Here is a 16,396-nt window from a genome sequence, read left to right as displayed (position 1 = left end):
TTTAGTTGGCCATATAATGTCTTTCTATTTTTAGTAGAGACGGGGTCTCGCTCTTGCTCAGGCTGGTCTCGAACTCCTGACCTCGAGCTATCCACCTGCCTCGGCCTCCCAGAGTGCTAGGATTACAGGCGTGAGCCACCGCGCCCGGCCCCTCTTGTGTTTAGTACCTGCCTTTCGTTCGTTCATTCATTCCACAGATGCTGACAGAGGGCTTTCTCAGTGCCAGGCACTATACTGGGCTCTAAGTAGTGACGCAAAATGGAAACTATTCCTACCTTCACGGAGTGTACATTCTAGAAGAGAGAAGAGAAAATACACATGCATGCATGTCCAGCCAGGGAAAACTAAAGGAGGGCATCACTTGGGTGGTCAAGGAAGGTGCCAGTGAGAAGGGATGTGGGAGTGGGGACTAGAGCGGGGCCAGGGACAAGCCACATGGACACCCAGGGAGGGGGAGCTGCAGGGAGGCCCAAGTGCCCGACCCCCAGGGCCTCACTGGCCACTGGCTTTGAGTCTGGGTGAAGTGGGTAGCCCTGGAGGTGTTGAGCAGAGGCTGATGGGGTCTGGGGATTTATTCAGTTACTCCATGTACTTTGTACGTGCACATGGTTTCCGATTTAGGGCCACCATAAGTAGCCTTGCAACAAGCACATTTAACACAGAAACCTTCTTACTTTGCATTTCAGGTTGTTGGCTAGGGATAGATTCCTAGGGATAGAACTTTGTTTTTTGTCTTTTTTTTTTAAGGATGAGGGGTTGTGAGGAGGGGTGTTCAGTTTCCTTGTTTGTTTTTGTTGAGACAGAGACTCACTGTGTTGCCCTGGCTAGAGTGCCGTGGCATCATTGTAGCTCACTGCAACCTCCAACTCCTGGGCTCAAGCAATCCTTCTGCCTCAGCCTCCTGGGTAGCTGGGACTAACGGCCCGTGCCGCAATGCTTGGCTGGGGTTTTTTTTCCCCTTTCTTTTTAATAGAGATGGGGTCTAGCTCTTGCTCAGGCTGTTCCTGAACTCCTGAGCTCAAGCAATCCTCCTGCCTTGGCCTCGCAGAGTGCTAGCATTATAGGTGTGAGCCACCGCACCTGGCCCCTAGAGATAGAATTTTACTGTCGAAATGTTGAATAACTTTATCATGCTTGCTACCTGATGCCAAATTATTTCTCAGCAGTTTCTTTTAAAAAATTTTTTTAAACCAATTTACACTTCTAGCTTCAGTGTGATAGTATTGCTAGCATCAGGTGTGTGTTTAGTTTTTGTTTTCTAACTTGGCTAATTTATAATAATAGCTGGGAAAATGATATCTTATTTCTTTGATTATAAGAGGGATCAAACATGCTTATGAATTGGTTATTGGGTTGTTTGTGATGTGTTTTGCCTGTTTATTGAGAGTTTAGACTTTTTGTCTTATCAATTTAGATGTGCTCTTTAAATGTTACAGATGTTAAGCCATTGGAAGTCATAAATGAAAGTGCATTTTTAAAATATCAGAGCTTTATGAGCTGATTCTTACTGCGTGGTTCTACCTCCCCGCAGTGTGCTCTGCAAAGTGCTGGCTGGCTGTGGTGCTTGTTGACAAAAGGGGTCGTGCCGCTGCAGCTCTCTGCTTCCCTCTAACCCAAGCCCTTGGGTGTGGGACAGTGCCTCTCTGGTGTCCCCAGCTCTGGGAGGGGGATTTGACCCTCCCTGTTCACAGGAATTGTTACGTCCTACCCCATGTCCAGAGTGGGCACTGTTCTTCCTTTGCCCAGCACCCCAGTGCAGCCTCAGCAGGTTACCTGCCCTCTGGGGCGCAGTTGTGGCCATGTGTCACTTCAGGCATTGTTCTTTGTTGGTCATAGAGTAGCATACAGCTGTGTCCTCACTTTTGAGGAAGGGGCTAAGATCTTACAGTATAACTTCCTTAATGGAAATCCACTCTTGTTTACGGGGTTTGTGGGGTGCAAATCCTAGTGGATGTGGGCTGAGGGAATCAGGACTCCCTGAAAATGGCCCCTTGTGGTTCTGTTGGGTCTCCCCTAAAATCAGTGTTGCAGGTAGGAAAAAGTAAGATGTTCTTTGGGTGCCTTACTCTTAACTGAGGATGCCTTACCAGGGGCCAGGTTACTATCTCCTGGTCTGGAAGCAGGTGAGGGTGAGGAGTCTACATTTGAGTGTCACTTGCTCAAGACCACAAATGCTCCATGTCGTAGGCTCCTTAAAGATAGGGCTGATTTAGGTTTGTATTCCCTGCCTCTAGGCCTGGTACAGAGAAAAAGAAAAAAATCTACTTAATAGAATTTGTAGCATTTAAAAGTCTGAAAAGTGCTGCTTAGACTGAATATAGTCGGTTTCTTGGTTGTAATCTTGAAGCTGTTGTTTGATTTTTTAAAAAATCTATTGTAATACCCAACAATGACGTTACAAGGTTAAGTCTGTGGATTGTTCAAGATGGCAGTTTACAAAACTTTAAACCTATGACTTTCTGTGGCTTGTGCTGGCTCTCCCTGTGTGGGTGGCTATTTTGAGAGCTGTGATTGCCCAGAGATCCCCAGCTCGAGGAGTCGCCAGGGCATTTGGGATGGCTTAGAAATCCTCCCCTTCTTGTCCATCAGGCTGGTAAGCACAGATCGGGGTTTAAGACACCCCTTTCTCTGTGGCCTTTCCTGATGTACACACTGTCTCCAAGTAGGATCGACTACACCTTCCTTGTGCCCCAAATAGACTTCTCTCCTGGCACCTGTCACGGTTTATCACAATAACTAAAAAACATCCTATTTCCCTCCGGAAGTGGAGCCCTGTAGTCTTTGCTTCCTAGCGTGGTGCCTGGAACGATGTGGGCGCTGAGGGAATGGTAGTTCTGTCCCCGCTGAGACCCATCCTAACGTGCCCTGCTGCTGTTTCTGTAGAAATCGTGGATGGGAACGTGAAAATGACCCTGGGCATGATCTGGACCATCATCCTTCGCTTCGCCATCCAGGACATCTCCGTGGAAGGTGGGTTTCTGCTTTGATCCATTCCTTCCCCAAGCTCGCACCTCTCCCCTGCCTTTGCCATCTCATCTCCCTCCCTGGGCTCAGCCTGGAGAACTCCCTCCCTCCCGGGGCAGTGGATGCAGATGGACACAGATCATGGGCTTCCTACCCATTCCTGAGCACCTGCCCTCTCTCCTAGTCTGTGTAGAGAAGTGACAATTGGGGCTGCTGGTTCCCTTGGGTGTGCTGGCCCTAGGGACACTTTCCACTTTGGGAAAGGCAGAGGCTGCTGTGGGGAAGTGTATTGGAAACCTCACCTGACTCTTGGGTTGTTAATCCCAAAGGGTGGGGAAATAGCCTCTAGGAGGTTGTGCCTGCAGGGGAGCTGCCCCCAAGTCCTCCATTTTGCTCCCATAGCACCCTCTAGTGGCTGCTTCGCAGCTCTGCAAGGGCCACCATGGTCTGGAGGGCAGTGATCTCTAAACTTTTGATTCTACGCCCCAGCAGTTTTTGAGCTTTATGTCTGATATGCATGTATTTATTTTGTAATATTTATATATTGCTATGCATATGATAAAACATGCATACCAAGATAGATTTTCAAAAGATGAGATGGAGATATTTTAAAAATACTTTATTCATTTTAATGGCATAGAAATCTTCAGCATTATTGTTCAAAGGAGTTTCTTAATGAAAACAATGTGGATTAAATTGCTTTGTTATGGAAATTGGGGCTTGCATTTTGTGATTACGGCAATGTGAAGGTCTAAGTGCAGTTTATAGGTACTTGGTATTTAGGGCTGGAATGGTTGCAAAGAAGCCACTAGTAGTCACTTAGGGTGTGGTTCTTGTTAGTGATAGTGGATATAAGTCCATTTTTAGACGGCCTTCCTAATGATGTGTTGGATGGACTCCTTGTGTCTGATTAAATCGTTATTGTTTTAATATTGTGCTACAACTGACAGAGCTGGAACTAAGTAGATGCATTAGCTCCGCCAATTTTTTAATTGTTTGCCTGTACTTGAATGTTTATAGTCTTTGTAGGAACCTGTGAATATCATTTTAAAGTCCGTTGTGTAAGGTCATCTGTGACTCCATTTCACTGGGTACCACAACCCGCAATTCACAGATGTGAACGTAGGCGGGGGGGGGGGGGGGGGGCGGGGGCAGTGTGGTCTGCAGCCTTTCTGTGCTGGGAGCTCCCTGGGCCCCCTCAGGTGCCTGCCTGACCTTACGGAGAGGTGACTGCTTCACACACAGAGCACTGGAGGCCACCAGTGTCGATCTCTGCAGTAAATATAAGGAAACCTTGTTTTTTAGATGAAAACGAAATCTGGGTGGGAGTCCTAAAGCTTCCTTCTCACTCAGCTGTGTGCGCCCCACAGGCTGCATGGTCTGGTCTGGAGACTCCTGCACGTTTAGATTTCCAAGACCAATCAAACCTTCCTTCTCAAAGTGGCCACCTGACAGAGGTCGCTGACTTCCTTGTATCACTACCATTTCTTTGAATAAAAGGGAGTAGGGGGAGATAATTCTGAATGGCTGTGATCTCAGAATTGAAATGTGTAACACGGCCAGCTGAAAAGCTGCCTAGCTTGCTTTTCTGTTTCTCAAATGACTTCTCAAACTTTGTCAAGGAAATAGACTTGATGGCCAGGGCCTCTTCCCTCCTTGGTAGCAGCAGGGTTGGAATCTAGGGGTCACAGGGGACCTTATGTGAGTCGGTGCCCCTCCCTCCCCTGAGTCAGCCCCCTGAACTTTTTGCCCGTCCCCTTCCCTTCCCCACAGAAACGTCAGCCAAGGAAGGGCTCCTCTTGTGGTGTCAGAGAAAGACAGCTCCTTATAAAAACGTCAACATCCAGAACTTCCACATAAGGTGAGTGGCGGGGGGCTCTTGCAGAACACCTCGGAGCTCCCAGGTGCCCTGGGGGCCTAGAACAGAGCTGAGGCCCTTGGAGGAGGAACTAGCTTTTTTTGGGAAGGGGTCACTGCCGTCCCTTTGAACCCTCCCACCCTACAATGTCTTGGACGTGGCTACTGCCTGATAGGCCTTTGGTTGATGCTCTTGCTACTGGGAAGGCCCCCAAGGAGAATGTCTAGGAAGCCCCAGCTCAGGGCTCTGGAACAGCAGACCCGGTCCATAGACCTTGGTGGTGGGTAGGGTTGGATGTGGCAGGTTTATCTCCACTTGCCAGCCCCCCACAAGGGTTTTACCCCACTGCCTGGGATTGTGGCAGGGAGAAATGTCCCCTCCCATCCTGTCTTGTCCTGCTCGGAAGAGTGATATAGTCACCTCTCTGGAGAAGACGAGACCCCTGCCTGGTGCTCTGCCCTTGTCTGTGTGTGGCTGCCCATCTGTTCAGCCTCACCCACCCGCTTCTGTCTCCCTGGGCAGCTGGAAGGACGGCCTCGGCTTCTGTGCCTTGATCCACCGCCACCGGCCCGAGCTGATTGACTACGGGAAGCTGCGCAAGGTACGTTGCTCACCTGACCTCCTGCCGCTGCCTGAGGGGTGTTGGCCTCTTAGACCAACCGGACAGAGCCCCGTCTAGAAGTGAGCAGAAAAACACCTTCCCTGTTAGGGCTGCGTCATTACATGCATGGCATTTGTGTATTTGTGCACATACACGGCCCATCGGGAAAAATACCGCAACTGTGGCAGCAGTTTCATTAGGGTGATGGAATAATAAGTGCCATTTCTGCCTTCTGTTTTGCTAGGTTGTGTAAGGTGGAGATGTTACTTTCATAATTTAAAATATTACACATGCTAAGAGACGTTTTATCCCAGCCTTGTCCCTGACCTGCTGTGCAGTCCCGGCAGGTCATCCCACCCGTGGCTTCCTTTCTTTTATTGCTAAAGTTTGGTTGGTGGGTTGCCTTTTGATACTGCTTGGTTTCATTCCTGCTTTTGGCTTGAAACTGCTGGTGATTTTCTTGAGCACGTGTGTGGAGGGGGCAGATGAGGAGGTGGGAGTTCTATTTCTAGCCTCGAGGTGGCTCTTGGTGTCCAAGCTGGATGAAGGACACTGGCCTAGACCTTGGGGAGGCCTTTACTGGACCACCCTGAGTGTAGTCACCATCTTCCCTGTCTGTCCACCTCGGCACCCAGAGTCCGCATGGCAAGCCCTTCCCACGCCCCCAGGTGGTGATCTGGGGCTTAGGCATGTCGCCTGTTCGTGCTCGAATCTCTCAGCAAAGGGGTGCTTCTAGGGATGACTGGCCTTGCGTTTCTCCGCTTTACCTTGACGCGGCAAAGTGCGGTGAGCAGCAGAGCCCTCTGCCTTGCCTGCACCCCAGGAAGGGCTTCTTGCTTCCCAGTGGGCAGGCAAGGCTTGGTGTTGGCCGTGCAGGAGCTGCTTTGGCAACGCTTGATGGTGGCAGGCCCTTCCTCTCGGGGGTGTGGGTGAGTGAGATGGCAGAAAGGATTGTGCAGGAGGAAAGGAGTAGATTCCCACCCCCTCCAGTCACCGAGGCTCGGGTGGGGGCCTCTGCCCTCCTCGAAGGGCCCGTGTGCTGGTGCAGAGGAGCCCATAGCCTGGCCTGTGTCCGGGACTGCATGGACAGCAGGGGCCCCCCTTCCCAGGCTAACCCCTTGGGAGGAAGGGGTTTCCCAGCCCACTAACTTAGCTGCTTTGCAAGGAAAAACAATTCAGTTCGAGAGCCCCCCTGACCTCCAGAAAGCTGTATGGCCAAATCAAGCAGGGCCAAGGCGGGAAATCCAAGAGGTGTCAAATTTTTCTTTTGATGACATCATCACATACCTCCTTCCTGTTCAGATGATGTGCTTTGGTGACAGGTGTGCATGTATCTGTGTCCTTGTTTGGATATGCTGGGGTGGCAGTGGCCAGTTAATCCACAGCTGCTGCCCACCCCCATATGAAATGGGGCCCGTGCTGATCCATGGGTCTAGAGTCCCCTCCCCTATTCCAAATGCTCCAGAAGTACCAGCCACTTGGGAGGTGAGAGTCCAGGGGACTTCTCTGATACCTGGCTAGTGCCCTCCCCACCCTCTGTCCCTCTCCATGTATCAGTAGACTCAGTAAAATCCAGCCCAAATCCTACACAGACCTGGGCCCACTGAACTGGAGTATTTTCCGGAAAACACAGAACTTGTCAGATCCAGCTGGTGCTTGGGCATAGGGGGGAGAGGGCCGAAGGGCTCCAACTGGGAAGCTGCTCCTCCTGCACCAGCTGTGGGGGGCGCAGGGGCCTGGTGGTCCCTGCACTCGAGAGAGACAGGCGAGTGTGTACCTGGGCCTAAGCACTGGCAGCCGCGGCCCTGGACGGAAATGACCGTCACTGCCTGGCAATGTTTTTTATCATCCTGGCTGCTGTCTGAGACTTTCCTGGAAGGACTCCACCTTCTCTGTTTTGAGCAACTTCCTCCTGAAAACAAATGAATGTATTTTTCCCTTTGTTTCCCTGTAATTCTCACTATAGCAAACAGGGAAACTGAGTCCTGGGCAGACAAAACCAGCTTACTTTAGGTTAATCTGAGGAACCAAGAATGAAGGGGGAGAGGCCTGGCAAGGAACTCTCCCCGCTCAGGTTTTGTTTTCCTGCATTTACAATTTTTTCTTAAAAAATTGCTACCGGGAAGGCCCCCAAGGAGAACGTCTGGGAAGTCCCAGCTCAGGGCTCTGGAACAGCGGACTCGGCCCATAGACCTTGGCGGTGGGTAGGGTTGGATGTGGCAGGTTTATCTCCGCTTGCCAGCCCCCCACAAAGGTTTGTGGTAAAATATGCATAACACAAAATTTATCATCTTAACTATTTTTAAATATACAGCTCAGTGGCATCAAGTACATCACATTGTTGTGCAACCTCCACCACCATCCGTCTCCAGAACTCTCTTTATCTTGCAAAACTGAAGCTCTGTACCCACGAAGCAGTAACTCCCCATTCTTCCCTCCCCCCAGCTCCTGGCTACCCCCGTTCTACTTTCTGTCTCTGTGACTACTCTGGGTATCTCGTAAAGGTGGAATCACACAGCCTTTGTCCTTTTGTGTCTGGATTATTTCACTCAAAGTTCATCCATGTTGCAGCTGGTGTCAGAATTTCCTTCCTTTTTGAGGCTGAAATCGTTCTATTGTTCGTATAGGGCACGTTTATTTATCCATTCGTCTTTGGGCTGCTTCCGCCTTTTGGCCATTGTGAATAGTGCTGCTCTGAGCAAGGGTATACAAATCTCTCTTTGAGACCCCGCTTGTGATTCTTTTGGGTTTGTACCCAGAAGTGGACTCGCTGGAGCATATGGTAATTCTCTGTGTAACTTTTTGAGGCGCCGCCATGCTGTTCTCCACAGCAGCTGCACCATTTTGCATTCCCACCTACGTTTGCATCGCATTCCAGAGCCGCAGGATTCAATTTCTCGGCATCCTTGCCAATCCCCACTAAGTTTTCTTGGAAAGGTAGCAGAAGCCAGAATCGTCAAGAAGCTGTGCCTATTTAAAGGAGCCCCAAAATTTCATAGGACATGGGGACCACAGAAGCTCCTACTTCAACTCTTGATGAGCCCTGAGTTAAGAGCTCCTGGTCCAACTCTTGAGTTACAGGTGGGGAAACTGAGGTCAGGTTCCTGACCCACGAGGCCCACTGGCTGGTGGCAGAGCTGAAACCAGAGGCCAGGGGTGATCGTGCCCAGGCCAGCGCCTGTTTGAGGCATGCATTTCCCAGCAGTTCTTTCCTACTCCAACTCAGGCTATAATTCTTCTCCTCATTCTCTTGACACACTGAAGCTTGAGGGGGAAAGAGAATGTTTTAAACCCCAGGCAGGGAGTCCCGGTGGGGAGGCCAGCCTTCCGTACTCAGAGCTGCCCCCTGAGGATTAAGCCCTGGGGGGTGCTGGTAGAAAGTCCCCTCTGCACCCCCAGTTGTGACTACCCGGTGGGGGTAGCCAGTGATTTGTCATGATCTCACTTTATTATCACTTCCTCCTCCTCTCTCTCTAGGATGACCCACTCACAAATCTGAACACGGCCTTCGACGTGGCAGAGAAGTACCTGGACATCCCCAAGATGCTGGATGCTGAAGGTAAACGGTGCATTTCTTCTGTGCCCGCCACTCTTCCCCGACCTGCCACCCAGGGGCTAAGAGGGGATGGGTCCCAGCAGCCGGGGCAGGAAGGGAGAAGGCCTGGTCTTCTGGGGCCTCATTTGAGGAGCCCAGGGGTCACCTGCAGCTCAGGTTCCCCAAGGTTTGGAGGGACAGGTGACGGCCGGTACTGCCAGGGGCATTGAGGCTGTTCCTGCACGGAGTGCCTGAGAGTGTTCTCATCTTTGTCGTGGAGTCAGGGTGGTGGGCAGTGGAGCAGGGCGTTCCCCGCTTGTCCAGCTCCTGCCCACAGTTTGTCGTGGGAGGTTGCACTGGCCGAGAGGCGTGCCGTCCTCACCCTCGGAGCTCTGGGGTGGCCTGCAGACTTGGGGGGCTGGGTGTGGTGTTTCCTCTTGACACCCTCAAAGTCTTTGTGACCCCGGGAACTTGCCCTCTTCTGCTGCTTTCTGAAGAGGGCGCTAGACAGCCGCGTCTGGGACCTTCCTGCCGGCCGAGGTTTCCGGTCCCCACCCACTCGCTCAGCGGGTGCCAGCCAGAGGAAGGGGCTCCCATGTCAGGTGGAGAAGGAGGGGCCCCAAGTCACATTGACTTTTCTGTTTCTTGCTGAGGCCCGTGTGTCCCAGACCCTGCTGGCCAGGCTTCCTGGAGGGGGACAGGTTTGGGATTTGACACATGAAAATCCTTGCCAAAGGTTGGGCCTGGGGCTGGAGACTCAGCTCTTCCTGGCCACTAAATGCTCCTTTGCACCTCTAGTCACGCAAAGCCTCTCTGATGGGGTGAGCAGAGGCCTGTGGGGGAAGGGAAGCATCTGGGGAGCGTAGGGGCCTGTGAAGCCAGGGCTGGCTGCCTCCAGGCTGGGGTCCGTCTAGGTCTTCTTGTCCCTCCAGCCCACCCTTGCCCCCTGGGAGGAGCCCCACACACCATGGCCGCTTTCCCTCTGGCTTCCCTCTGGCCCCACCTGCTCAGACACCACTTTGAGCTGTGCCTGCCCGGTGCCGTGGGGCGGGGAGGGACCGTGCTGGGGCCCACAACTGCTCCCTGCCCCTCTGCCCAGCCAGTGGCGTTTTAAATTTCAAAACATCATTAGGAACATTTTCAAACCCAGACAGAAGCAGAGAGAATGACACAATGAACTTTTATGTATCTACCATCCAGGTGTAATGCCTGTTGAGATTTTGTCTTCTTCTTTTCTTTGTTGAAACATCTTAAAGCATAGCTCAGGTGTCATAAAATTTCACCGCTGCGTACCTCAGACACACACCTTAAAAGTATGGATACCTACGTAACCGTACAACAGCTTTCACATCCAGCAAGTTGGCGACAATTCCGTGGCACATCTGCCCAGTTCGTAATCGGATTCCCCCAGTTGTTTAAGAAACGTCTTTGAGAGCTGGGTTTGTTTGAATCAGGATCCACACAAGGTCCACACGTGGCATTTGGCTGTTAGGTTTCTGACGTCTGTTCCAGGCCGCAGCACTTCTCTCCTCCCTTCGACGCCTTTTGTCCTGCGCTGACTTGCCGCGGGAACTGGGCCTGTTCTGCTGGGTTTGTCCGTTTGCCCCCTCGGGCATCACGTTGCTCGTTCCTCTCTCTCCTGTTCCCTAAGTGGAAGTCGATGCCAGAGGCTGGCTAGATTCAGGCTCAGCGTTTTGGCGAGAAGACTTCATGGTGCTGCGGGCATCTTTCCGCATCTCGTCAGGGCGTGTAACCAGCTGGCTTTAACTCCAGATTTCTCTTGACAGACATCGTCGGAACGGCCCGGCCGGATGAGAAAGCCATCATGACTTACGTGTCTAGCTTCTACCATGCCTTCTCTGGAGCCCAGAAGGTACCCGGGGCCCCCTGCCCCTCCCATGCCCAGCACACCTCATGCTGGATCCCAAACCATGTCCTCCCGCCCTCCCGCCCGCCCCCTGCCTCCCCCCGTGACAGGTATCTGGATGGTCTGGTCTCTTGGGCAGAGGTTGCCCTGGTTCGGAAGTGGCGTGTTGTTCTCGCTGGCTCCTCTCCCACACTTTGCTATTTCTCTCGTCTTCCTCCACTGTTACCGAGAAAACTGGGCTCACCTTCCGGGATGCAGGTGACTGGCTTAGGCAGGAAGGGCTGTGTGCGTGAGTCGCCCAGGTGGTTCTGGGGTGCTAGAAGGCAAGTGGGCGACAGCTCCTTCGTGCCCACTTCTGTGGAAGCCTCAGGCTTGGGGCGGCAGCGCTGGGGAGGCATCACTTACCTGTCTTCACTTACCTGTTTGACAAAGGCATCCTGAAGCCCTCACCTTCCACCTGCACAGGTGCATGATTTAGCAGATCTGCCCACAGCCTCTCTAGGCCCTAGTGCCTTCTCCTGTATCCTGCCTGGGACCCCCATGTGGTCACGCTGCACCCTGTGCTCCAGCCATAAGCACAACCCCTGGGAGGAAGCGAGAGCGGGGGTGGGCAGTGGAAGCCCCTTCAAGTGTCCTGGCCCAGTTTTGCTCGGGGAGGCCTGAGGCTTAAGTCCAGTTGTGCAGGTTCTGCACTACACGTGGGTACCATGACTAGAGGGCACTGTTCCCGCTGCAGACACTCAAGATTTGGACGTTTCCATTGCCAGGCTTAGCAGATGCCCCTCCCCAGGCCCCGTCTTAGGCAGGACCCCAGAAGAAGCACAACATCGCCATGACCACAGAACCTTCACAGCTTTGGCCCTTGGGCCCCCTCCGCATGGCGTCCGAGTGGCCTGTGTTGAAATGCATGATGGGAGTCCCTGTCCACTCTCTGGCCCACCTCCCCTGCTGCTGTCCCTTGTCCCCTCTGCTGTCCCCGCTTTGTCTCTTGCCCTGCCTCAGACTACGCTCACCTCCCACCCATCCATCATTGGGTTTTTTTCTCTTTCTGCTCATTCCTCCTGTCCTGTCCGTCCCCCTGTCTTGTGTCCTCTCTCTGCCCCCTGTGGCTGTTTTGGCTTATTCTGTGCTGCGGCTGCTGCCCACTTTCTCCTCTCAACCTCTTCTCCTTCTCTGTGCAGATGTGTAGGCAGCTAAGGCCGGATGGGAAGGCCATGTGACCTAATGTTTCATGTCACAGCCACGCCTTCTCAGGTGCGCAGAAGGTGAGCTCTCCCTCGGCCTCGTCCACCTCCCTGCCGTCTTCTTGCCCGTCTCTCCGTCCTCCCTCCAGCAGCAGGCCCTGGAATGAAAGGAGGGACTAGAGAATCCCCTCCTGCTCTTGGGGGGGACAGGACACTCTCTGAGCCTTGGCCAGGACACTTGAAGATGCCAGAGAACCCCAGCCTCTGAACGATCTCCCGTGCCTCTGTCACCACAAATGGGAAAGAAGCTTGTGGTCTCGGTTTCTTCCCTGGACCCCACACCAAGAGCTCTTATCCCAGTCAGCGCAGCTCTTGGCTATGCTTTCCGACTGTCCCCTTAAACATCCAGGACCCCTTCCCTTCTCTCTCTCTCCCTACTTGAGCAAGGCTGTCCTCTCAAATTTAGCCAGCAGCCAGGGCAGGGAGAAGTCTTCCTGCCTCCTCCCTGGTGTCCAGGCCAGAGTCCTGCCTGATACTTCCTAACCAGGCCCGCCAGGGATCATTGTGCAGGTTGCACACACCCAAGTGCCGTATGTGCCAAAGACAGTAAAGATTTGAATATTTATTACTAAAATTATCCTGCAGATGGCAGTAAAAATGTCTTCTAAGAAAATTGGTATGATATTTTCCCAGTAGATGTGCCCTGGGGAAGAGGTAAAAACTGACCCAGAGACACCGTATGGGCCAGCAGCAGCCCTGCTCCCTGCCTGGATGGGACACCTGAGACCCTGCTCGCCTCCTTCCAGGGCTCGTTGGCACTGGCTGAGGACAGGGAGCGGCCCCTCTCTGCCTTGCTCCTGCTTCCTCGTTCTTTTTGTCCCCCCACCTCTACCTTTCTCTCTGTTGACCTCCCCTGGCCCCACCCAGCCCCACCTTTTAGCCGGGACGTGAGCAGCAGCTCTCTACTTGGCCTTGGTCGGCCTCCTGACCTGGTAACCACAAAGCATGCCCTTGGCTGTGGCCATGGCCACGCTGAGCTCTCTGCTGTGGTCTTTCCCCTCTTTCCAGCTCTCTTTCCTCCTTCTCCACTTTCCCCCTTCGCCCTTGGGGGTTCTGTTCCGAGCTTCATACCTGATAACACTGGCCTTCCCTGTCTCTGAAGCCTTCTCTGTGTCCTGGCTGACGATAATGCTTGGAAGGGAGTATGTGGGCTATGGGGGGTGTGTATGTAGGGAGGTACGTAGGTAGGTATGGGGGTGTGTATGTACAGGGGTGTGTCTGTATGGGGGTGTGTATATGGGGAGGTGTGTATGTGGGGGGGTGAGTGTGACAGCCCGCCCTCCTTCCCAAATCTCATATCGCCTCCCCCATTCCCTCTTCCCTTCACTCATCCCTGTTGCAACCATTTCACGCTCTTTTGTCCACACCCAAGGTCAAGGTCACTGGCTGGGTGTGGTGGTGGTGGTGCTCTCGTGTCCTGGGTCAGGGGTCCTACCCAGAGTTGCTCCCAACCACTTCTAGGACAGCTGCTCAGAGCTGAGCGGGGCGGTGGAGGGGGTCCCTGCTTTCCCAGGGGGAGCTGGCTGGTGAAGGAAGATCCTTCTGGTCTCTCGATTGTCTCTGCGGCCGGCACCATGGGGGGAATCTTCCAGAACCCACGCCCAGTGCTCTCCGTCCTCTCCCGTCTTTCTGGCGCCACCCCTGGCATGGTGGAACTAGGAAGGACGCCGTGCGTGCGCTCTCACAAGCAGGCAGATGCGTACAGGTCTGTGTGAGTGATTTCCTCAGTAGATGAGGACCAACTTCTGTTTCATAGCCGGCTTGGGTTCTAGCTGTTACTCTGCTTTCCTCTCCCTTCCTCTTCTCCTGCAGGGATCTAGAATACGGGGAAAGCATTAAGATGTTGTTTATGTAGTTGTGCTTTAAAGTTCATGGTCTACTGTTTCTGAGAAACAACCCTTGAAGGCATGAACTTGATCTGCTGTAAATTCATGATCCATCTGGGAAAACCCTGAAAAACAGAAGCCGGCCATGGCTGCAGCCATCCTGCGCTCTGCTCGGCTCCAGTCTGAGCGGGGCAGTCGCAGCCGTGGGTTTGCAGGCCCCGAGGTTTCTGGAACAGCAGCCAACACTGAGCTTGCAGGTCTCAGGGTTGAGTAGGGGTCCGCAGGGAAAGGCTCAGTGAGGGCTGGGAAGGGTCACAAGTGCTGTCGAGGAAGGTGGTCACAGCTCGTGCAGACGCCCTGAGATGCGAGAGTGGAGCGTCCTGCGGGCTGTCCGGGGAGCAGGGGGACCAGGGGGAAGCTGGGGTGGCAGCTGAGGGCGGGGCTGCGGCGCCCTGGGTGTCAGCTCCTCCCCGGTTACCCAGCCCTGCCGCCCACCTTGGGGTGGCCCAGGTGCTTGGTCCGAGATCCCTGCTGATCGGTGGGCCTCAGTAGCAGGGACCCCAGGCGTGGTGCCTGACTCTGGACGAGGGGAAAGAAGTTAGTGGGTAGCTCTGGGAAGAAGGAAATGGGCAGTTCTAGCTGGAGTTGGGAAATTTTTGACTAAAAATGTCACAGATGAGATCCTCGTGGCATTCATGTGAATCTGTAGGTTGTGAGTGGTGAGCCACAGTGCGTCATTTGGCCACATTTGGATGTTTTATGTCATCTTAATTGAGGACAGTTCCTCTCTAGCCTATACCTGCACCAAGTAATTGGATGCTGACTATTAGGGTATAGCTGAGTACTCTGGGGATGAGCCCCCAGCTTAAATACACACACACAACTCTTTAGGATAAAACTAAGAGTATTGTTGTTGTATGTTAAGTTATATAATAGCACAGTTTAAAGTAGGTCATAAAAAACAGGAAAATACGAACTAGGCAATAGAAAACACAAATTTCTGTAATCTCCTTTTGGCACTTGGAAGTAAAAATTTTGCCTATGTCTGTAGAATATTTCCTCTGCCTATTGAGTATCTGTGCTTACATAACACTGTCCTGTATGAATTCTGTGGACGTTGGAAAGGTCTTTGCCTTCTGCTGCTTCTGGCAGCGGGTCCAGAGCCAGCCATGTCCACTTGCAGGGGCAGCTGGACCCAGGGCTCGCCCAGGCTTCCTTCTGATGTCGCCTCAGTCTCCAAGGTTCTCTCAGGGTAGACATCTTTCCTCTTCTAGAACAAACCTCTCCTTTGGGCTTCTGAACTGAAGCAGTCTCCTTGAGATTCTTTATGTACATGGTGGTCCTGGTGGCCTCTCTGTTAAGTCCCCCATAAGGCGAGGGGTTCTTGTAGCCAGGCGAGAGAAGAGCTAGAAAGCTAGAAAATGGGGGGACTGGGGTAGGACTGGCTGCCCTTCCACTCCGGGCATCGGGCCTGCGGGCTGACCTCCTCTCACCTCTCGCGCTGAGGTTGGTGGGTGACTGTGCCCTCTTCGTAGAGCGACCGCTGTGGCAGTGTGGCGAAGCCACCACCCTGCAGCTTCCTCTGGGGGTGCAGCCTGCCTGGGGGAGGAAGTTGGGCAGCAGGAGCAGGGGAGGCAGGAGGTTCTGAGGATTCTGCCTGTCATTTTATTCTGAAAATCAAATCCAGATTTCAAGAACTTGCTTCCTAAAGGTATGGTAGGGGCTGGGCTGTCCCTCGAGGCATCTGGGTGGGGTTTGCGGGACAAGCCTTTATAAAGAAAGTGCTCTTGTTCTGTGATGCCCAGGTGTCATCTGCTGGTTATAGCGATGGAAGTTCCCAGTTGGTCTCTGTTTGGGTGAGGCCAGCCTGGGAGGGGGCCGGCTGAGACACGGGTGTGGGAACGAGGCTGGATCTTCGTGAAAAGTCCCCAGGAGGCCCACCCGGAATCTCCCCCAGACATCATCCAAAAGGAGCCTCCTTTGACCCTGGAGCAGTCAACAGGCTGTGGGGGATGGGCAAGGCTCTGGGGGCCCACAGGACACATCTCCTAAAGTCCCATGAGTGCAGGCCTCGCTCTGTCCCCCAGCTTGACAAACTGACACACATCAAAGTTTATGTCCCTTGGGCTGATGAATCAGGAGAGTGACGAGGCTAAGGTGGGCTTTATCCGAGGAAGGTCACGGCAGCAGCTGCTGCTTGCCCACCGTGAGTGGCCGCCTGTGGTTTCCTCTGCTCGGGAGCACGTCTGTGGCTGGGGTCTGCAGTCACCCCCATCCCCACATACATGTCAGCCTGCAGGACATGTGGTCTCTCCCCAGCCCCCTGCCCTCACCGTCATGGCCTCGTGTCCCAGGCAGATGCTACCCCAGCCAGCCTCGTGGGGCGCTGGCCTGGTTCCCCCCACCTGATGTCTTTCGGGGGCCCCATCTTCTGGACAGGGAGGGATTTCGCTCCCCACTGTCTCTTGGGATTCCTGGTGGTTGCTTGTTGGCTGTCGGAC

The 16,396-nt window shown here is 53.3% G+C and overlaps 1 protein-coding gene across 21 annotated transcripts in view; it reads left to right on the top strand.

Moving 5' to 3' along the window:
* The window catches only part of ACTN1 (actinin alpha 1), a 93,629-nt gene that overhangs the window by 59,350 nt on the left and 17,883 nt on the right, over positions 1–16,396 (top strand). For 19 of the 21 annotated variants that reach the window (XM_069488209.1, XM_069488192.1, XM_069488171.1 and 16 more), the window contains 5 exons: positions 2,884–2,970; positions 4,738–4,825; positions 5,345–5,423; positions 8,901–8,982; positions 10,746–10,831. The exons of 1 other annotated variant lie outside the window; for it this stretch is intronic. In XM_069488209.1, coding sequence (XP_069344310.1) covers positions 2,884–2,970; positions 4,738–4,825; positions 5,345–5,423; positions 8,901–8,982; positions 10,746–10,831 — 422 coding nt within the window. Of the gene's footprint in view, positions 1–2,883; positions 2,971–4,737; positions 4,826–5,344; positions 5,424–8,900; positions 8,983–10,745; positions 10,832–12,006; positions 12,091–16,396 lie in introns of all 21 variants that reach the window. One more of the 21 variants, XM_069488226.1, reaches the window with a different exon arrangement.

This window comes from Eulemur rufifrons, chromosome 2 (genome assembly GCF_041146395.1).
Source record: "Eulemur rufifrons isolate Redbay chromosome 2, OSU_ERuf_1, whole genome shotgun sequence".
Taxonomy (NCBI): domain Eukaryota; kingdom Metazoa; phylum Chordata; class Mammalia; order Primates; family Lemuridae; genus Eulemur; species Eulemur rufifrons.
Note: the sequence above shows the minus strand (reverse complement) of the source record. Positions and strands in the feature narration are given on the sequence as shown.